The sequence below is a fragment of the Ambystoma mexicanum genome, chromosome 5q (genome assembly GCF_040938575.1).
Source record: "Ambystoma mexicanum isolate Mex_15411 chromosome 5q, UKY_AmexF1_1, whole genome shotgun sequence".
Lineage (NCBI taxonomy): Eukaryota > Metazoa > Chordata > Amphibia > Caudata > Ambystomatidae > Ambystoma > Ambystoma mexicanum.
This window is the reverse complement of record NC_090933.1, coordinates 1,306,648,446-1,306,665,536: the sequence shown is the minus strand read 5'-3', so window position 1 is coordinate 1,306,665,536 and position 17,091 is coordinate 1,306,648,446. Positions and strand designations below refer to the sequence as shown.

Sequence of the window (17,091 nt, the reverse complement as noted above, 5' to 3'; positions counted from 1 at the left end):
TACTTTGCAGATTGTGAGGTTGCAAAAAGGAAAGGTTTTAAGGAAGGAAAAGGTTAAAAAGGTTCTCAGTATATGTGAGGATACTTGAATCTTCCAATGAAATCTAGACAAGCCTTTCACAGCAGTAACAGTCTAAAACAAGTTACCACCTTTGAGGGACAAACAATATCAAAGGGTGTCCAGTCAACTCGTCGAAAAAAAACTGGTTGACTGCAATTTGGTCGACGCAATTTGGTCGAAAACCAAATGGTCGATTTTTTTTTTATTTATATATTTATTTTTCGGGTTTTCGTTTAGTTAAAAAAGGGGTGTTTAGAGAAAAAAAGGGGGTTGGGGGGACCCCCCCCCCCAAAAAAAGGGTTAAAATAAAAAAAAAAAAATCGACCATTTGGTTTTCGACCACATTGGTTCGACCATTTGTCTGGTCGACCAATTTTTTTCGACCAAATGTCTGGCAACCTATCAAAGTCAATGGGCTAGAAGAGTCTGCAGGGAGCCAGGACAGCCACAATCAATTGGAGCACAGCCTATGAAGCTGAGGCACTTCTTAGATACAAGTCTTGCAAAGTTAGAGAGTTGGTAGAAGTTTTTAGAAAAATCACTTGTAGGGTCACTAGCTGTTAAGCCTGTGAGAATCAACTTTAAAAGTACTTGGGAGGTCGTCGGCAGCTACGGGCTTCTTTTAGTTTCAGCTCTTCGGTTTTGGTTCCAGTGGTCTACTATCTCTTCCAGGTTCTGACTTTTATGCAGGGAACCAGCCAATCAAACAGCCTTGCAACATTCAAAACTTGCGGGGTTGGCAATCCTTTCAGGACAGCCAGCCTTCCAGTTTAAACTGGAATCTCGCACTCAGGCTGGAAGACAAAGGGCTTGGCTCCTCCCTCACTTTCTGCCTTCACAGACACTCTGGAGCCTGAGCATGGAGTACACAGGACTCCCACCAAAGATAAAACTCATCACACAAAGGAATGTCCTGCCCTGGAGGTCAGAGGAAGGAACAAGAAAGGACAAGGAACAATAAAATGGCAAAAACAAAATACAGTGACAATTTTGGTAAAATGAGCACCCATGGGGGCCTTTACCGCGGCTGTGCAAACAGCCCACGGTAAAGGTACACCGAATTAATAAAAAGGTATCACTGGCACCATCCATTGAAGATAAGCTTGTACCTGTAACAGAATTGTTACAGTTTTAGTGTGAAAGGGGATACATTTTTATCTCCCCAGCACTCCACATAAGGTGGAGTGCTGGTTTCACCAAATAACATGTAAACAAGATCCAAAAATCCTTTCTACCCTTGGGAACTCTACTTCTCACAAGGCTAGCCAGATAAAGTTAAAAGGGGAGTCCTTAGGGCAACCCAGTAACAATAGGCACTTCTTGGGCAAAAAGTTGTCAAAGAGGATCATTTTTAAAAGACACTATGGAGAGTCTTAAAGAAAACACCCATAAAACGAGTAAAAGATTCTGTGAGTGTAACAAAGGTGGCCACTCACAAAGGTACAAGGAAAAATAATCCACCAGTAAAATCAAAAGGTTCTGGGGTTGACACAGGTCAGGAAGATGTATCATTACTGGGAAATTCTCATCTAACAAGCAGCAAAAGTTAGTTCTGGCTTGACTAACTTTAGCCGGACCTGCTCCCCCACCCCGTCCACAGAGGGAAGTTGACTCTTCTCATGCTAACCAGGCCAAGCAGTTAAGTCCAGCGTGGTATACTCTGCCTAATACTACAGGTTGGTTTTTCTAAACCCTTGCCAGAAGATACTTGAAAAATCCCCCTAACAGAAAAGACAATGCAAAGGGGCTGACCAGAAGATTTGAACTGTGACTCCTCTAAGGGATAGGCGTCTCATGCAGATAGTATTCGGTAGACATATTTGGTAAGGGTCAACAAATTGTCCATGGTCTATGACTTTGAAGACATGTTGGTCATGACCAGTATCCCCATGCTGTAGTAGCTTAGTAAATGGAACTATTGATGGGGTGCTTGCTGCTGAGGTTTTGGCTACTGAGACTTCGCTCATGGACAGTCTTCTTCTGTTGATACGTCCCGCTATAGGACGGTTCCTAGTCAACGAATACGTACCTGCTGGCAATTGGAACACAACCTGTAGATGGTGTTTTTCATCACTAGCTTGCCCTTACCTGCTGATTAACGAGGGTCTGTTTCTGGGCGGGACCATCAACTGCTTGCGGCCAATTGTTTCTTTGCCACAGACGAATAAGAGTCGATGGGATGTGCCCAGGAGCAGAAGACTCTAGAGGTGTTTTTACCACCATGTGTTTTTTTTTGTTTTATCTGTCCTGTTAGTCAAAAGGTTCTCCACTGGTCATGACCTGTGGGTGGAGTAGCTGGTGAATCAGAGGCAGATGAACAGATGGGAAAAGGTGGCAAAAGAGGGCCTTTGTATTTCATAACATCCACATATTCAAGAAAAAGCACAGTATAAAGGGGACAGCAGTGTAGGATTCGGTCGAAGGGGATGGAACAAACATGAATGGTCAGATGGTATTGCTAAATTGCAAGGTTGAAGTCCTGGTTCCATTTCAGAATGTAAGAGTCATGCAGGGCAGTGACGGAAACCCTATACTCGAAACAGAGTAATGCAGACGCCATACAGAATGTTAAGCCAGCTGCGAGTGAATGGGCTATGCCTTTTGCACCTCATCAGTAGGGCCCCATACTCTTCATTCTATCTGCTGCACTGGCCATATCATCATTCTTCAGATCGGGTACCTGCAGGCTCCCCATTTCTACTGCATAATAGCGAATTTTGAGTTGGGTCTTATGATTGCAGTATACTCGGATAACGATCAAGTGCAAAACGCAAACAACCTTGGATGCAGTGCAGATCAATCATGACCTAAACCAACCAGGTCTCATAGGAGCTTGGGGAAACCCACATATGGTACAATCGCTGTGCCTGCCAAGGAGGACCTGGTCATAAATTAGACTAATGCCAGCCCACCCGTTACCACTATTCTGGGGCTGGCAAACCTTTTGAGCACAACTATCTTGTTGAGTTGCAATACCAATGTGTTTCCACAGTACATTTGGTGATGCTTCTTCCTATGGCGAAATCTGTTTTAACATGCAGCACTACTGACCTGCCCAAAATGTCATTAAATCGTGGATCTAGTTCAATGTTATATTTGTCGATGTAGTCGTACAAGTCTTCTGTTCCCAGGACCTTGGCAATTCGTACAAGCTGCATTGATGAGAAAAAAAGACAGTGACAAATATTACACAAGTAAATACATCTTAAAAGAAGCCCCTGTGGCATGTGGAGAATAAAGGCACAATAGGGTGAGAGTGTATCTTGTGTACTGGCAGCAGCAAATGGATCAGGCATGTCCAATATACCCTCAAATTCTAGAAATGACCAGAGTAATCTCACACAGTACATGTTACTTAACTGTAAACAGTTGTACTCCAGCGTAGGCATCTTTCATAATATCCCCGTCAGGTAAGTAAATCAATGTTTTTCTTTTTTTAAAACCCCATTTAGAAAACACAGTGTAAACCACCCCAAAGGTCATTGGCTCTCTAGGCCATTTACATCCTTTTGGGCCATTTGACCCATACCACCTTCTACCACCTCTGTGGCCATCCTTGGATTCAGGCGCCGGAGAGTGTTGTAATGAAATAGCAAACCTGGGGGGAAGGGGACAGTGCAGAAAGTAAACTAATGAATGCGATCCGTGCTCGTGAGTTATACCTACAGGTAAATAACTTATTTTCTGGCCCGGGATTTTGAGAAGATTCACACGCACATTGCACTGTATATTAACAGGCTGTCTTATCCTATCATGGAAGGGTTATACCAAGGCTGCTAATGTATACGACAGACTGTGACAAGGCAATGGTGCCTGTAAAATGTATACCTGTTCTAAATGAATTGTCAAAAATGTGGATATCACAGACGAAACCCTTCTTTACTGCACGCAAACTTTGTGGCAGATGCCAACATTAAAATATCCGCTTGGCGATTCCCTGCTGGTTCAGCGTTATTGCTACCGATTGCAGTGGCCATTTTGGCATTGGTGTAATAGAAATTGCTTTATTAAACCTCCTGCCTCTTCTATTACCACCACCCGGAAAGTGTCCAGTTTATCGATCTGAAATTAAAGGACACCCTTGGGTTTAAACAATGGGTGTGTTGCTTTTAGTGGAAGAGCAGAGAAGGTTAACGTACTTGGCAAGACCCACACGTTGGGGGGAGATTGTCAACAACTCTCTAATGAGGGGTGCAAAAGCATCTATCTTAACTGCAACATAGGGTTCTAACCACACAATACAAAAACACTATGGCGTGAGGGGTAGCAATGGCAGCGCAGTCTTGGTTTCACTTAGGCGAAGGCAGAAGGCTAATAGGCATGTACAGGTAGTCCCAACAGATAGTCCAAGAAAATACACTGTGCGGTATACTAAGCAACAGATGCATTATACAAATATATAATAAGGAATCATAAGTGCACATTAAGAGGTCAAGTACAAAAACACTAATGAAAGACTTATGCCTGAAAGCATGTGGCGGGGGAGAAAAGGGATTCCTAAACGGAGGTAAGCACATACACATATAGTCACATTTCTGGATATCACCATGCTATTATGGGATACGTGCACCTAAAAGTGGAACATTTTAGTCACACAATCAGTACAGACAGGGAGTGAAAGAAGTTAGGTAAGATTTTCATAATCATAATAAATCTTCCTGACCTGTGTCAAGCCCAGAACTTTCTGCTTGGTCTGGGTCATTATTTTACCTTGTCCCTGGGTGAAGAGGAATCTTTTTGCCCTCTCACCTAGTCTTACTCTTTTTATGGGTGACCTTTTCCATAGTGTATGATTGGTGTTTCCTATAACTTTGGGCCGACTGTAATATACCATGGCAGCACACAGCATTTTAAATGCAGTGGCTTCCTTTTAATTCTGTTATTTCTTGGGTGAACTGAGGTTCTGAAGAAGTAAAGTGGGATTCATGTCCCCTATTTTTAAAGTGAGCCAGAACACACTACCTTATGGGAAGTGCTGGGGGCTACAATGTATCCCCTTTCTTACTTACCTACAATGTCAAGTTTACTTGAATGGCTGGTGGCAGTGGTTTTACCTTAGTGACTATTGTGTCTTATTACTCACAGGCTGTTAGTCAGCCTCGGTAATGCATAGAAGGGCCACACTACTGCTAGAAGAAGACGACGACCAGACACCTGCAGACCCTTTGCAACACTGTGAAGCTACCACTACTATCCCGACACCGTTTTCTATGCGACAGGGGAGCTCCTAAGAGGACGACTCCTTCCCTTTGGCTGGTGGGATCAACCAGCCCTGAGGTGAACTACAATCTGAGCCATCTCCTGAGGTCCTGTGCCTCTCCAGAGCGGCAGACCGCAAATACCAGGAGACCTTCACGGACAAGAGGTTGTATCTTGCTTCCACTTGCACCAAGGTTATGCTGAAGGAAGGCCCCTGGCACTAGTTCAGTTGGACACTTGGTTGTCTGCCATAACAAGTTGGCCGGATGAAGGTCCCCGCACCCAGTCTCATGAGTTATTCCCAGTTCCTTCAAAGAGTGGTTTAGATCTGCCATATAATCCAGATATGTATCGCTAAGGTCCTTTCCCCCCCATTCAGAACAGGGTCTAATCTCATTCGACAGGTGTCTGTTGCAGCCACAAGTTCAGAACTCAATGTAGCGAAAAAACCTAAAGACTTTTTACAGGAGCTATAACCAACTTAAAGGCAAGTGTAAACCTAAGGCTGCTTTTGTGTCTGTCTAAAACAGACCGGGGAGAGCAAAACCCAATGTTACTCTTTATGAATGACTCAAGGTTATTCTAGGTAGGTAAAACCTAATGCAGACTCATTCTGGACAGGCTAACGGCAAATCAGGGGAAGCAAGACCCAGTTGGGGGATGCTCAAACCTTAATCCTAACAGGAATAGTGAAGTGAAACCAACAGCATTACTCTTGGGAAGAGGCACAACCAAATCACAGGTGAGTAATATACCCTTACATCTACTTTCTGTACGAATGACGAAACAATTTCTAAGGAAAAAAAGCGGTTACATATACTTTTGTGAATGGCAAAACATTTCTAAGGTAAGTAATGACTTGTGTAACTGTTCACTCTCAGTTACAGTTACCAACCAACTTCTTTTGCAACACTTATTCTCTTTTCTAGGCAAAAGGCCCAATCCTTCGAAGTCTTTCCCTTATTCTTGGAGCATGAGTGTTCTCAGTGGCAGAAGGGGGGGGTAGGAGAGTCACAAGGGTATAGGGTATTAGGCAAGATTGTATGCAGTAACCCTGTGGGAGACTACACCAGGCTTGTCCTCTTGGTATTGGTTAACCCACCTTTTGGTATAGGACTGTACTACACAAGTTGGTAGAGTGACTGAGCAGCCAGACCTATCTCAAGAGGGGTACATGTGAGCTGTAGAGATGTAACACTGAGATTCACAATTACAAGTATCCAAATAACACTTACACTCAAGGTTTTCTATTAAAATAATGATTTATTTATTTAACGGTCAGTTTTAAATAAGCCTTCTTTAAAAAGGGCAATGTGCAACAATCGAAATACACTTCACACAACTTCCTCAGATTTCAGATAAGCAAGTAGATACCCTTTTGGGATGCCTCAACACACTTCCTACACCATAAGATAACCTCAATTACTAGGACAATGTTTTCCATTGATAGATCACTGTTGGTACTTAATGCAATTCTGAGGTTGTGGAAAAGGAACAGATTGGGGAAGGAAAAAGGTTAACAGGTTCTCAGAGCATGTGAATACTTTTCAATCTCCCAATGAAGTCTAGATTAGATCTTTCCCAGCAATACAAGTTAAACCTATGCACCACCTATGACAGTTAGAATCAAAGTCAATGGGTCAGAAGAGCCTGCAGGGAGCCAGGACAGCCAAAGTCAATTTGAGCAATGCCTGTGGAGCTGAGGCACTTCTTTAGATAGCACAAAACTCTTGCACCAAGTTTTAGAGAGTTTGTAGAAAAAGAATCACTGTTGGGCCACAAGCTGTTAGGCTTGTGAAGGGCAGAGCTGGAATCAACTCTGCAAAAAGAAGATGCTGCAAGTCTCTAGTGAGAACAAGCGAACTACTGTTACGCCTCGGCAGGTACGGAGGAGGATTATAGCATGCGTCACATTGCAAATCCATTCTACGCCCACTGGCAACTGCCCTGGAAAATAGTGGCCTCGGCTCACTCCGCGGCGCCCAGCGGCAAGTTGAACTACGACTCCCAGCCTCCCGCTCTCAGCAGATGGGCGATGATGCGTGAACCTCGGTTTCGTCCGGTTCCGCCTTTCCCCTTCCCGATTTAAACCGCACAACCGGGAAAGACGCTGCTTCTGATTAAAGTTGCATCCCGGTGTTTAGAAGTTCCGTCTTCGATCCTACTATTCTTACCTGTGTACCAGACCTGTTTTCTCCTTCACGGACTGCCTCTGCCTGCCGCTTTTGGAAAACTATTCTTACCTGTGTACCAGACCTGTTTTCTCCTTCACGGACTGCCTCTGCCTGCCGCTTTTGGAAAACCACTTATCTGTGTACCAGACCTATTTACTCCATCACGGACTGCCTTTGCCTGCCACCGAAACCATCACCTACAATTCTCCAATTCCATTTGTGCCTCTTATGGTTGTTGTTCCCATCATCTCCACAAACAGACTTCCGTTGGACATCCTCCAGTAGTGCACAGGGACGCCTTGCAGAGAGTGCACCCACTCGACTCTAGCGCGGCCCTCGTTCCGCCCGGGTTTAGTTCCCTAACTAACCTACCCATTTCTTATTTTGCACTTCCGTTTTTGAACTCCTTTGGGATAACTCAGATTCAACAACACAGCCGTGGTAAGGGTTCTCTAATTTATGATTCCATACCTCGTAGCTAAGCGACCACTATCATTAGTATAGGTGACATTCTCCTTTCTTACTTATAGGTGGTTCCGGTTGCCTTAAACAAGGGGAGGGCATAGCTCAGGTACTACTAGAAAGAAGTATCAAGGGAAAGGATTCTTCTTACAGTTCCAATTGCTCACCTCTTGTTTTTTCCTTTACAGCTGGGTTCTTGGCGGCGTGTCCTCCCCGCCCTTTTGAGCGATCAGTCCATCTGCCTGGTCCTACCCAGCAGAGGGTCATATCGTTAAAAAGGTCTTGTGCCCTCACAGAGAGGAGGCTAGGTTGGAGGCCCCGACCTAGCTCTTCAATCAATAGTGCAGTCCTGTGTCTTCCGGCCACCGATTGGTTTACTTCCCGTCCGGTGAGTAACAAAATCAGAAGCCATGGAAGAAGCGGATCCGTTGGCCACTCTAGTTCATTTGGTATCCGAACTACGGGCAGACATGTCTGCCGCACATGATGCCTTACACCAACGGATTGACAACATAAGGCCCTTTCCTGCACCCCAGACACTGGGAATTGATCCGTCTGGTGCTACTGCTTCAGGTTCAGGAACGCATTCAGCCTCCGCCTCTGGGTTTACCTCGGGCCCTGTTCTGATGGCCACCCAATTCCCGTTGGCTCCTCCGGAACGCTTTACGGGTGACCCAAAGCAGTACCGGACATTTATCAATCAATGCAAATTGCATTTTCTTTGCCGCCCCTCGGCCTTTCCCAATTCCACCACAAAGGCGGCCTTTATCCTTTCGCACCTCGGAGGGACGGCGGCAGCTTGGGCTAATCCCTTGCTTGAATCCAATAGCTATGTTTTGTATGACTGTGATGCTCTTATTACAGCCATGAATAGGGTATTCGATACCCGGTACAAGTCTCAAGCCACGGATCTAGAATTCTTGAATTTACGCCAGGGTACGTCTTCCCTGTTTACATACCTCACTAGGTTCAATCAGCTGGCAGCCGAGACGGATTGGCCGGAAGAAAAGAAATCTGCGGTATTTTACAAAGGATTGTCTGAGGAGTTAAAAGACATCCTTGCTACTGTGCCGGTGATTCCTACTACATTTGGGGAGTTACTTGATTTAGTACTACAAATAGATGCTAGAAGATCTGAACGGAAGGGAGAACGGAAAAATACGACTCCAGTTCCCCTTCCCCTTGATTCTGTTAACCCTCCTTCCTCTGCTTCTTCTGAGCCTATGCAGATTGGGGCGGTACGTGGTCCGTTGTCTCCTGCACAACGTGAACACCGTCGATCCAACAATTTATGCATGTACTGTGGTTCGTCGGAGCACCACCTCAAGGATTGTCCAAAGAGACCCGTTAAGAAGGCGGGAAACGCCAGAACCCGGCGATAGCAGGAGTCCCTATGCCGGGGGTATTATCTTTGGACTCAAATATGGCAGTTACCGTACCTGTCAGTCTGCCAGTGGTATTTACCACTTCGACTGACTGTTCTTTCTCTTCTCAGGCTATAATTGATTCCGGTGCTACTGGGAATTATATGGATTATGATTATGCCCTGAGCAATAACGTTCCTGTGGTTTCTAAACCACAACCTGAAGCCGTACATGCGGTAGACGGCTCTTCTCTGGTCTCGGGTCTGGTTACTCAAAGTACGTCCCTCGTCCGTATGCAGACGAACGATGGACATACCGAAACACTCACATTCAACCTAATTAAGGCCCCCCAGCTTCGTGTAATTTTGGGCATTCCGTGGTTACAACATCACAATCCTGACATTGACTGGGCCAGGAAGGTGGTACAGTTTCCTTCCTCTGTCTGTAACGAAAGCTGTTTTCAGACTAGTAGCATTTCCGGCACTTCCTGTCAAGCCCTGGTGGCCTCGATGGCCTTGATTGGTGCCATTACTAATGCCCTTGAACCTAGCATCCCTGTGGAATACGCTTCTTTTCGGGACGTCTTCGATAAAGGTGGAGCAGAACAGTTGCCCCCACATAGGCCGTATGATTGTCCTATCGACCTGGTACCGGGGGCTAAAATACCTGCCGGCAGGGTTTATTCGCTCACACTGCCAGAAGACAAAGTGCTAAAGGAGTATATTGACAAGGCATTGGATACGGGGTTCATCAGACCATCGAGATCACCGGCAGCGTCTCCACTGTTTTTTGTTCCTAAAAAAAGAGGGTGACCTTCGCCCTTGTATTGATTATAGGGCATTAAACGCCATCACAGTCAAGAACCAGTACCCTCTTCCCCTGATCTCAGTACTCTTGGATCAGCTGGGTTCCTCCGTGATCTTTACCAAACTTGATCTGCGGGGTGCTTACAACCTAGTCCGCATAAGAGAAGGGGACGAGTGGAAAACCGCCTTCAAGACCCGCTATGGGTTATTCGAATACCTAGTGATGCCCTTCGGGTTGTGTAACGCCCCGGCCACCTTTCAAGCCTTCATGAATGATGTATTTCACGATTGTCTGGACCGGTTTGTTGTGGTCTATCTAGACGATATACTGATTTACTCCTCATCCAAGATTGAACACACTCGACATGTGAGATTCGTCTTACAAAGGCTGAGAGAGAACCATCTCTTCATCAAAGCCGAGAAGTGTATCTTCAATTCATCGGAGGTTGAGTTTCTAGGTTATGACCTTACCAACCGGGGTATCCGGATGAGCCAGTCTAAGGTCAAGGCCGTTTTGGAATGGCCTGTCCCTACTACAACCAAAGCCCTACAGTCATTCCTGGGGTTCTCGAACTTTTACAGGCGCTTTATCTTTTAATTTTCTACCATCTCAGCTCCTTTGACGGCTTTAACTAGCTCAAAAAAGCCATACCGATGGACACCAGAAGCGCAATCTGCCTTCGAGGCCTTAAAAGCGGCTTTTTCTTCAGCGCCAGTGCTGCAACATCCCGATCTGCTCCTGCCATTTTTTGTGGAAGCTGATGCCTCTGGGATGGCCATCGGGGCTATTCTGTCGCAACCCTGTCAGGATTCGGGTGAGATCCATCCGGTGGCGTTCTTTTCGAGGAAACTGACACCATACGAACGCAACTATCCTATCACGGAAAGAGAATTGCTGGCAGTCAAGGACGCTTTCGCCGAATGGCGACATCATCTATTGGGGGCCCGTCATCCGGTTACTGTCTTCTCGGACCACCGGAGTCTATTGGCATTCAAATCAATGAAGTGTCTCACTGCCCGACAGGCCCGTTGGCACCTCTTCTTTTCCCAGTTCAATTTCACCATCACATATAGGCCAGCCCGTCTCAACGTTTGTGCCGACGCCTTGTCTCGCCTGCCCTCTCACTCGGAGCAAAGCAAACCCGAATGCCCTCTTCTGCTGCCTTCTAGGGTCGTATGTGCATGTACTCCACGTCCTTTGCTCCGTTCTTTAATCGCGGACTGGGTGAATACACATAAAGAAGAATGTGTAGTCCTAAACCTTGATGTTGTACGAGGACTTCCTTATATTCAGGGCCGCCTGTTTGTGCCCCCGGGGAAAGCACGTCTCAAAGCCCTTGCTTTATCCCATGAGTCCTTGATAGCGGCTCATCCAGGCCAAAAGAAGACCCTGGACTTGCTTCGGCGTTGGGCCTGGTGGCCGTCTATGTCACAGGACGTGGTTCGCTATCTGGCCTCCTGTTCTGTGTGTGCTCAATGTAAGGTCTCCCGGTCTAAACCTATGGGTTTGCTACAGTCACTCCCGGTTCCTCACAAACCATGGTACATGGTCTCTATGCATTTCATCGTGGACCTGCCACCTGTGGACGGTTTTGATACCATCTGGGTGGTAATTGATTATTTCACAAAAATGGCACTCTTCGTTCCTTGTGTGGGTTTGCCCTCTGCTCCGACTTTGGCCTCATTGTTCCTTAGGAACGTATTTCGTTTCTTTGGTCTGCCCTCTATTGTGGTTTCGGATCGCGGACCGCAGTTTACATCACGTTTCTGGAGGGCTCTGACGGCATCCCTGGGCGTTGATGACAGGTTCAGCTCGGCCTTCCATCCACAAACTGATGGGCAGACTGAACGGCTCAACGCCACTCTCGAGCAATACCTGCGCTGCCTCACACTTCGTTTCCAGTCGTCTTGGTTGGCGTTGTTACCACCTGCTGAATTCGCCTATAACAATTCTCTGCATGCCGCTTCTGGTGTATCACCCTTTTTTGCACTATATGGACACCATCCACGGTCCTTGCCCCTGGAACCTGATCTTCCAATTGACAATCCAGCGGCTCATGCGTGTGTTCGGGACCTCAAGTCCATTCATGAGGTCGTTCGTCAACACCTGCTGCATGCTCAGGCCAAAGCTAAGAAATTCGCTGACAAGCATCGGGCACCGGCACCCGACTACCGTGTAGGTATGAAGGTTTGGCTGTCATCACGCAACCTGAGAATGCCTGGAAAACGGTTCTCTTACCCAAGTTCGTAGGACCTTTTCCTGTCACTAAGGTTTTGAATCCAGTTGCTGTACGTCTTTCATTGCCCTCGTCCTGGAAACAGCATCCTGTGTTTCATGTCAGGTTGCTGAAGCCTTGTCCGGCCAACATGCGATTACCAATACGCCCGGCCCCGGTGCGGGTGGATGGTAATGATGAGTACGAGGTGGCCGATATCCTGGATTTCCGACTTCGGAGGGGTCGTCCTTTTTACCTGGTGACTGGAAAGGTTTTGGCCCCGAGGATAGATCTTGGGAGCCTTTATCTAATATACATGCTCCGGCCCTGCTTAGCCGCTTTCATGCCCGTAGGGGGGTGGTGCCGTCTTTGGGGGTGGATGCTGTTACGCCTCGGCAGGTACGGAGGAGGATTATAGCCCTTCGAAAGGGCATGCGTCACATTGCAAATCCATTCTACGCCCACTGGCAACTGCCCTGGAAAATAGTGGCCTCGGCTCACTCCGCGGCGCCCAGCGGCAAGTTGAACTACGACTCCCAGCCTCCCGCCTCCCGCTCTCAGCAGATGGGCGATGATGCGTGAACCTCGGTTTCGTCCGGTTCCGCCTTTCCCCTTCCCGATTTAAACCGCACAACCGGGAAAGACGCTGCTTCTGATTAAAGTTGCATCCCGGTGTTTAGAAGTTCCGTCTTCGATCCTACTATTCTTACCTGTGTACCAGACCTGTTTTCTCCTTCACGGACTGCCTCTGCCTGCCGCTTTTGGAAAACTATTCTTACCTGTGTACCAGACCTGTTTTCTCCTTCACGGACTGCCTCTGCCTGCCGCTTTTGGAAAACCATTTATCTGTGTACCATACCTATTTACTCCATCACGGACTGCCTTTGCCTGCCACAGAAACCATCACCTACAATTCTCCAATTCCATTTGTGCCTCTTATGGTTGTTGTTCCCATCATCTCCACAAACAGACTTCCGTTGGACATCCTCCAGTAGTGCACAGGGATGCCTTGCAGAGAGTGCACCCACTCGACTCTAGCGCGGCCCTCGTTCCGCCCGGGTTTAGTTCCCTAACTAACCTACCCATTTCTTATTTTGCACTTCCGTTTTTGAACTCCTTTGGGATAACTCAGACTCAACAACACAGCCGTGGTAAGGGTTCTCTAATTTATGATTCCATACCTCGTAGCTAAGCGACCACTATCATTAGTATAGGTGACATTCTCCTTTCTTACTTATAGGTGGTTCCGGTTGCCTTAAACAAGGGGAGGGCATAGCTCAGGTACTACTAGAAAGAAGTATCAAGGGAAAGGATTCTTCTTACAGTTCCAATTGCTCACCTCTTGTTTTTTCCTTTACAGCTGGGTTCTTGGCGGCGTGTCCTCCCCGCCCTTTTGAGCGATCAGTCCATCTGCCTGGTCCTACACAGCAGAGGGTCATATCGTTAAAAAGGTCTTGTGCCCTCACAGAGAGGAGGCTAGGTTGGAGGCCCCGATCTAGCTCTTCAATCAATAGTGCAGTCCTATGTCTTCCGGCCACCGATTGGTTTACTTCCCGTCCGGTGAGTAACAGCTACAGACAAAAGAGCTAAGTACCCCTTAGTCAAGACAGTACCTTAGGTTTGAAGATGATGATCCAGCTGGCTTCTGTTCTGGTTGCAGTGTTGCAGATCCTGGGTTCCTGGGCCTCAGTCGTGGGGACACGAGGAGGATGTCTGGAGGACTCCTGCACTGCGGTTTGAAGGTCGGCAGTGGCTACGGGCTCTTTTCAGATCAGCGGCTCTTCGCCGATTCAGGTACCAGCAAATAGCACCACCTTGGTTCTTGGACACTTGATGGGCTTCCTTTGCTTCTGGAGTCCAGCACTCTGGTGAGGCGACGCAAGCTTGGGTTGTCCTGCTTCGGGATTGTCCTCAGGATCTTCCTGGAGCTCTGGAATGGCATAAAGATGATGCACTCGACTACAGATTTTTCAATCCCTGGCACTCGGTTCCAGCAGCAGCAAAGAAGTACAGCTATTTGGGGAAGGTCCTCCAACAAAGTTAGTCTTGGGGGTTATTTGGTCCCACCAACCCAAGGGAAGAAGTTGTCCGTTCCGGGGCTTCTCTAGTCGATTCAGAGTGGGAGCTTCAGCATTGCAGCAGGGCTTTACCGGGCAGTTCAACGGTTCAAGAGGGTGCAGCAAGCTTCTCTTCCAGTTTCCTTCGTGGGATGTTTCGTCCAGTGATCGACTATCTTTGGTTCCAGAAGCTTCGCATTTTATGCAGGTTTCTCCCATTCATGCAAAGCCTAGCTGTCACACAGCAGGACAGCCAGCCAGCCAGCCAATCACCACTGGGTGCATTCAGGCAACCAAGGAAACTAAGGACGGGGAGCTTCGGCACCTCCCTCGCTTCCTGCCTGTTAGGGAGAATTCCTAGAAATGTGCTAATTCCCTTCTACCTTAGAGACTGCCAGCTCTTTTGCTGGACTTTAACTCTTTTCATTTTTATCCTGGAGAGTGGGAGACTTTTTTCCCACTCTCTCGTGTACTTTTCTTTGATTTAAACACTGTTTCTTTTGGTTTTGGAGTCTGACAAACTCCATAGGCATCATCTTTTTACGTTGTGACACAGAGCACCTTCAGTGCAGTGGCATAAGGAAGTCCTCTAGATTTCCCAAAGGTTTAAATACCTTCTCTTCGATAAACTACTGTTTCCAAGAGAAGTAAAGTGAAATTGACTTTACTTACCTTTTACAATTTTGTAGACCCAGCACACACTATTTTCCATAGAGTGCTGGAGGAGTTACTTAGAATCCCCTCTGTCTACTTTCTCATGTAACATTTTTATGTTACCCTTTCTACAATTAATGGCTGGTGGCAGTGGTTTACTTTTCCCAACGATTGTGTGTTTTTACCGCAGACGGACTCCTCAGCTGCAGTATTGCACCCATAGGTGCCCAATTTGTCTAAATGGCCCGGTCTTTTTTTTTCCCCCGCCATTTCTTGTTGTAAAGGTCCTTCTTGAGATTTACTCTGCACGCCAAACCAGATTTGGTCTCTTTCTTCGTTTTGTCTTTGGCGGGGTTCACTGCTGAAGCTGCCTCTGGTTCCAGCGTGTCTGGCAGGGCAGAAAGCAAGGGAGGTGCCCGAAAATACCTGTGCCTAGTCTCCTTGGTTACAGGTATGCACCCAAAGGCGATTGGCCGGCTGGCTGTCCTGCCAGGACAGCCACCCTGCTGTGTGAGTGACAGATGGGCAGCAAATGAATGGGAACGACTTGCATAAAAGGTGAGGTCTTTTGCAAGGAAGGCTGAGTCGACCACTGGGCTAAGGAATCCGAAGAAGAACTTGGAAGAGAAGCTTGCTGCAACTCCTGGACCGTTGGTTTGCCCGGTGAAGCCCTGCTGTAGTGCTGAAGCTCCAAATTCGCTTTGACTAGAGAAGTCCTGCAAAGGACGACTTCTCCCCTTGAGTTGGTGGGGCGAATCGACCCCAAGATGAACTTGACTGGAAATCCTCTCTCTGCTGGTTGTTCGTCCATTGCTGTTGCAGGAACCGAGTGCCAGGGGACAGAACACCAGAATCGAGTGCATCATTTATAAGCCAGACCCGAGCTCCAGGAAGAACCTCCGGACTTCCTCGAAGCAGGGCTGACCAAGCCTGAGCCATCTCAACAGAGTGCCGGTCCCTAGAAGCAAAGAAAGTCCACAAGTTGTCCAAGAACCTCAGTGGTGCTATTCGTGAGAAGCCGAGACTGCAAAGTGCTGCTGATCTGAACTTTGCCCACTGCTGCTGCCGACCTTCGAATCGTAGTGCAGGAGTACCCAGGCGTCCTAAACCCTTGTCCCCACGACTGAGGCACAGGAACAACAGGCTCTGCCATACTACCACAGGAACAGAACCCAGCTGGAACCATTTGTTCAGATCTAAGGTACTGTGAACTAAGGGGTACTTACCTCTTGTTGTGTAGCTTGCTTGCTCTCAGCTGAGACTTGCATTTGCTGCCTTTTGCATAGTTGCTTGCAGAATTGCCCTTCACAAACTTCCCAGCTTGTAGCCCAACAGCGATTTCTTCTTCAACAAAACTAACACTGTGCAAGACTTTTACTTACCGTCAAGACGTGTCTAAACTCCCCTAGACTTTGCTCAAGTGACATTGGCTATCCTGGCTCTCTGAAGACTCTTCTAACCTCTGACTTTGTGTTGAACTATCCCTCCAAAAATGCTTAGATACTTAGATACTTGTATAGCTGGGAAAGGGTTAATCTACATTGCATTGGGGGGTTCAAAAATGCTTATCAGTTTGAGAAACTTGTTAACTATGGTTTCCTTCCCTAACCTTTTCCCTTTTGACACATCTTCAGTATTATCATTTAAGTGTGAAAAGTGATATATAAGTGTCCAGAGTGCCCTAGCAATTGAAGTTACCACCTCAGGGTGTAGGACAATCTGTGTGCCATCCCAAAAGGGTATCTACTTACTTTATTGAACTGAAGGGGTGTATTTTGAAGTATATTTTTATTGTTGCCAGTTGCTCCCTTCTAAAGAAGGCTTATTTTAAAATTGACTGTTAAATTAATAAATAACTATTTAATCAAGAAGCCTTGAGTGCAAGTGTTATTTGAATATTTGTCAATGTGAAACTCTATGTTGCAACCCTATAGCTCACATTGACCCCTCTTGAGATAAGCCTAGCTGTTCAGTCTCACTACCAACTTGTGTAGTACAGGCCTATACCAAAGGTTGGGTTCTCTATTGCCAAGAGGACAAGGTTGGTGTAGTCTCCCACAGGGTTACTACATACAATCTTGCTTAACACAGCCCTACCA

At 46.8% G+C, this 17,091-nt stretch overlaps 1 protein-coding gene across 1 annotated transcript in view; it reads right to left on the bottom strand.

The window, feature by feature from the left end:
* Positions 1-17,091, bottom strand: part of LOC138498061 (casein kinase II subunit alpha-like) — a 563,172-nt gene that overhangs the window by 139,916 nt on the left and 406,165 nt on the right. The window contains exon 10 of the mRNA XM_069621907.1: positions 3,112-3,212. Within this exon, the coding sequence (XP_069478008.1) occupies positions 3,112-3,212 (101 nt within the window). The remainder of the gene's footprint in view (positions 1-3,111; positions 3,213-17,091) is intronic.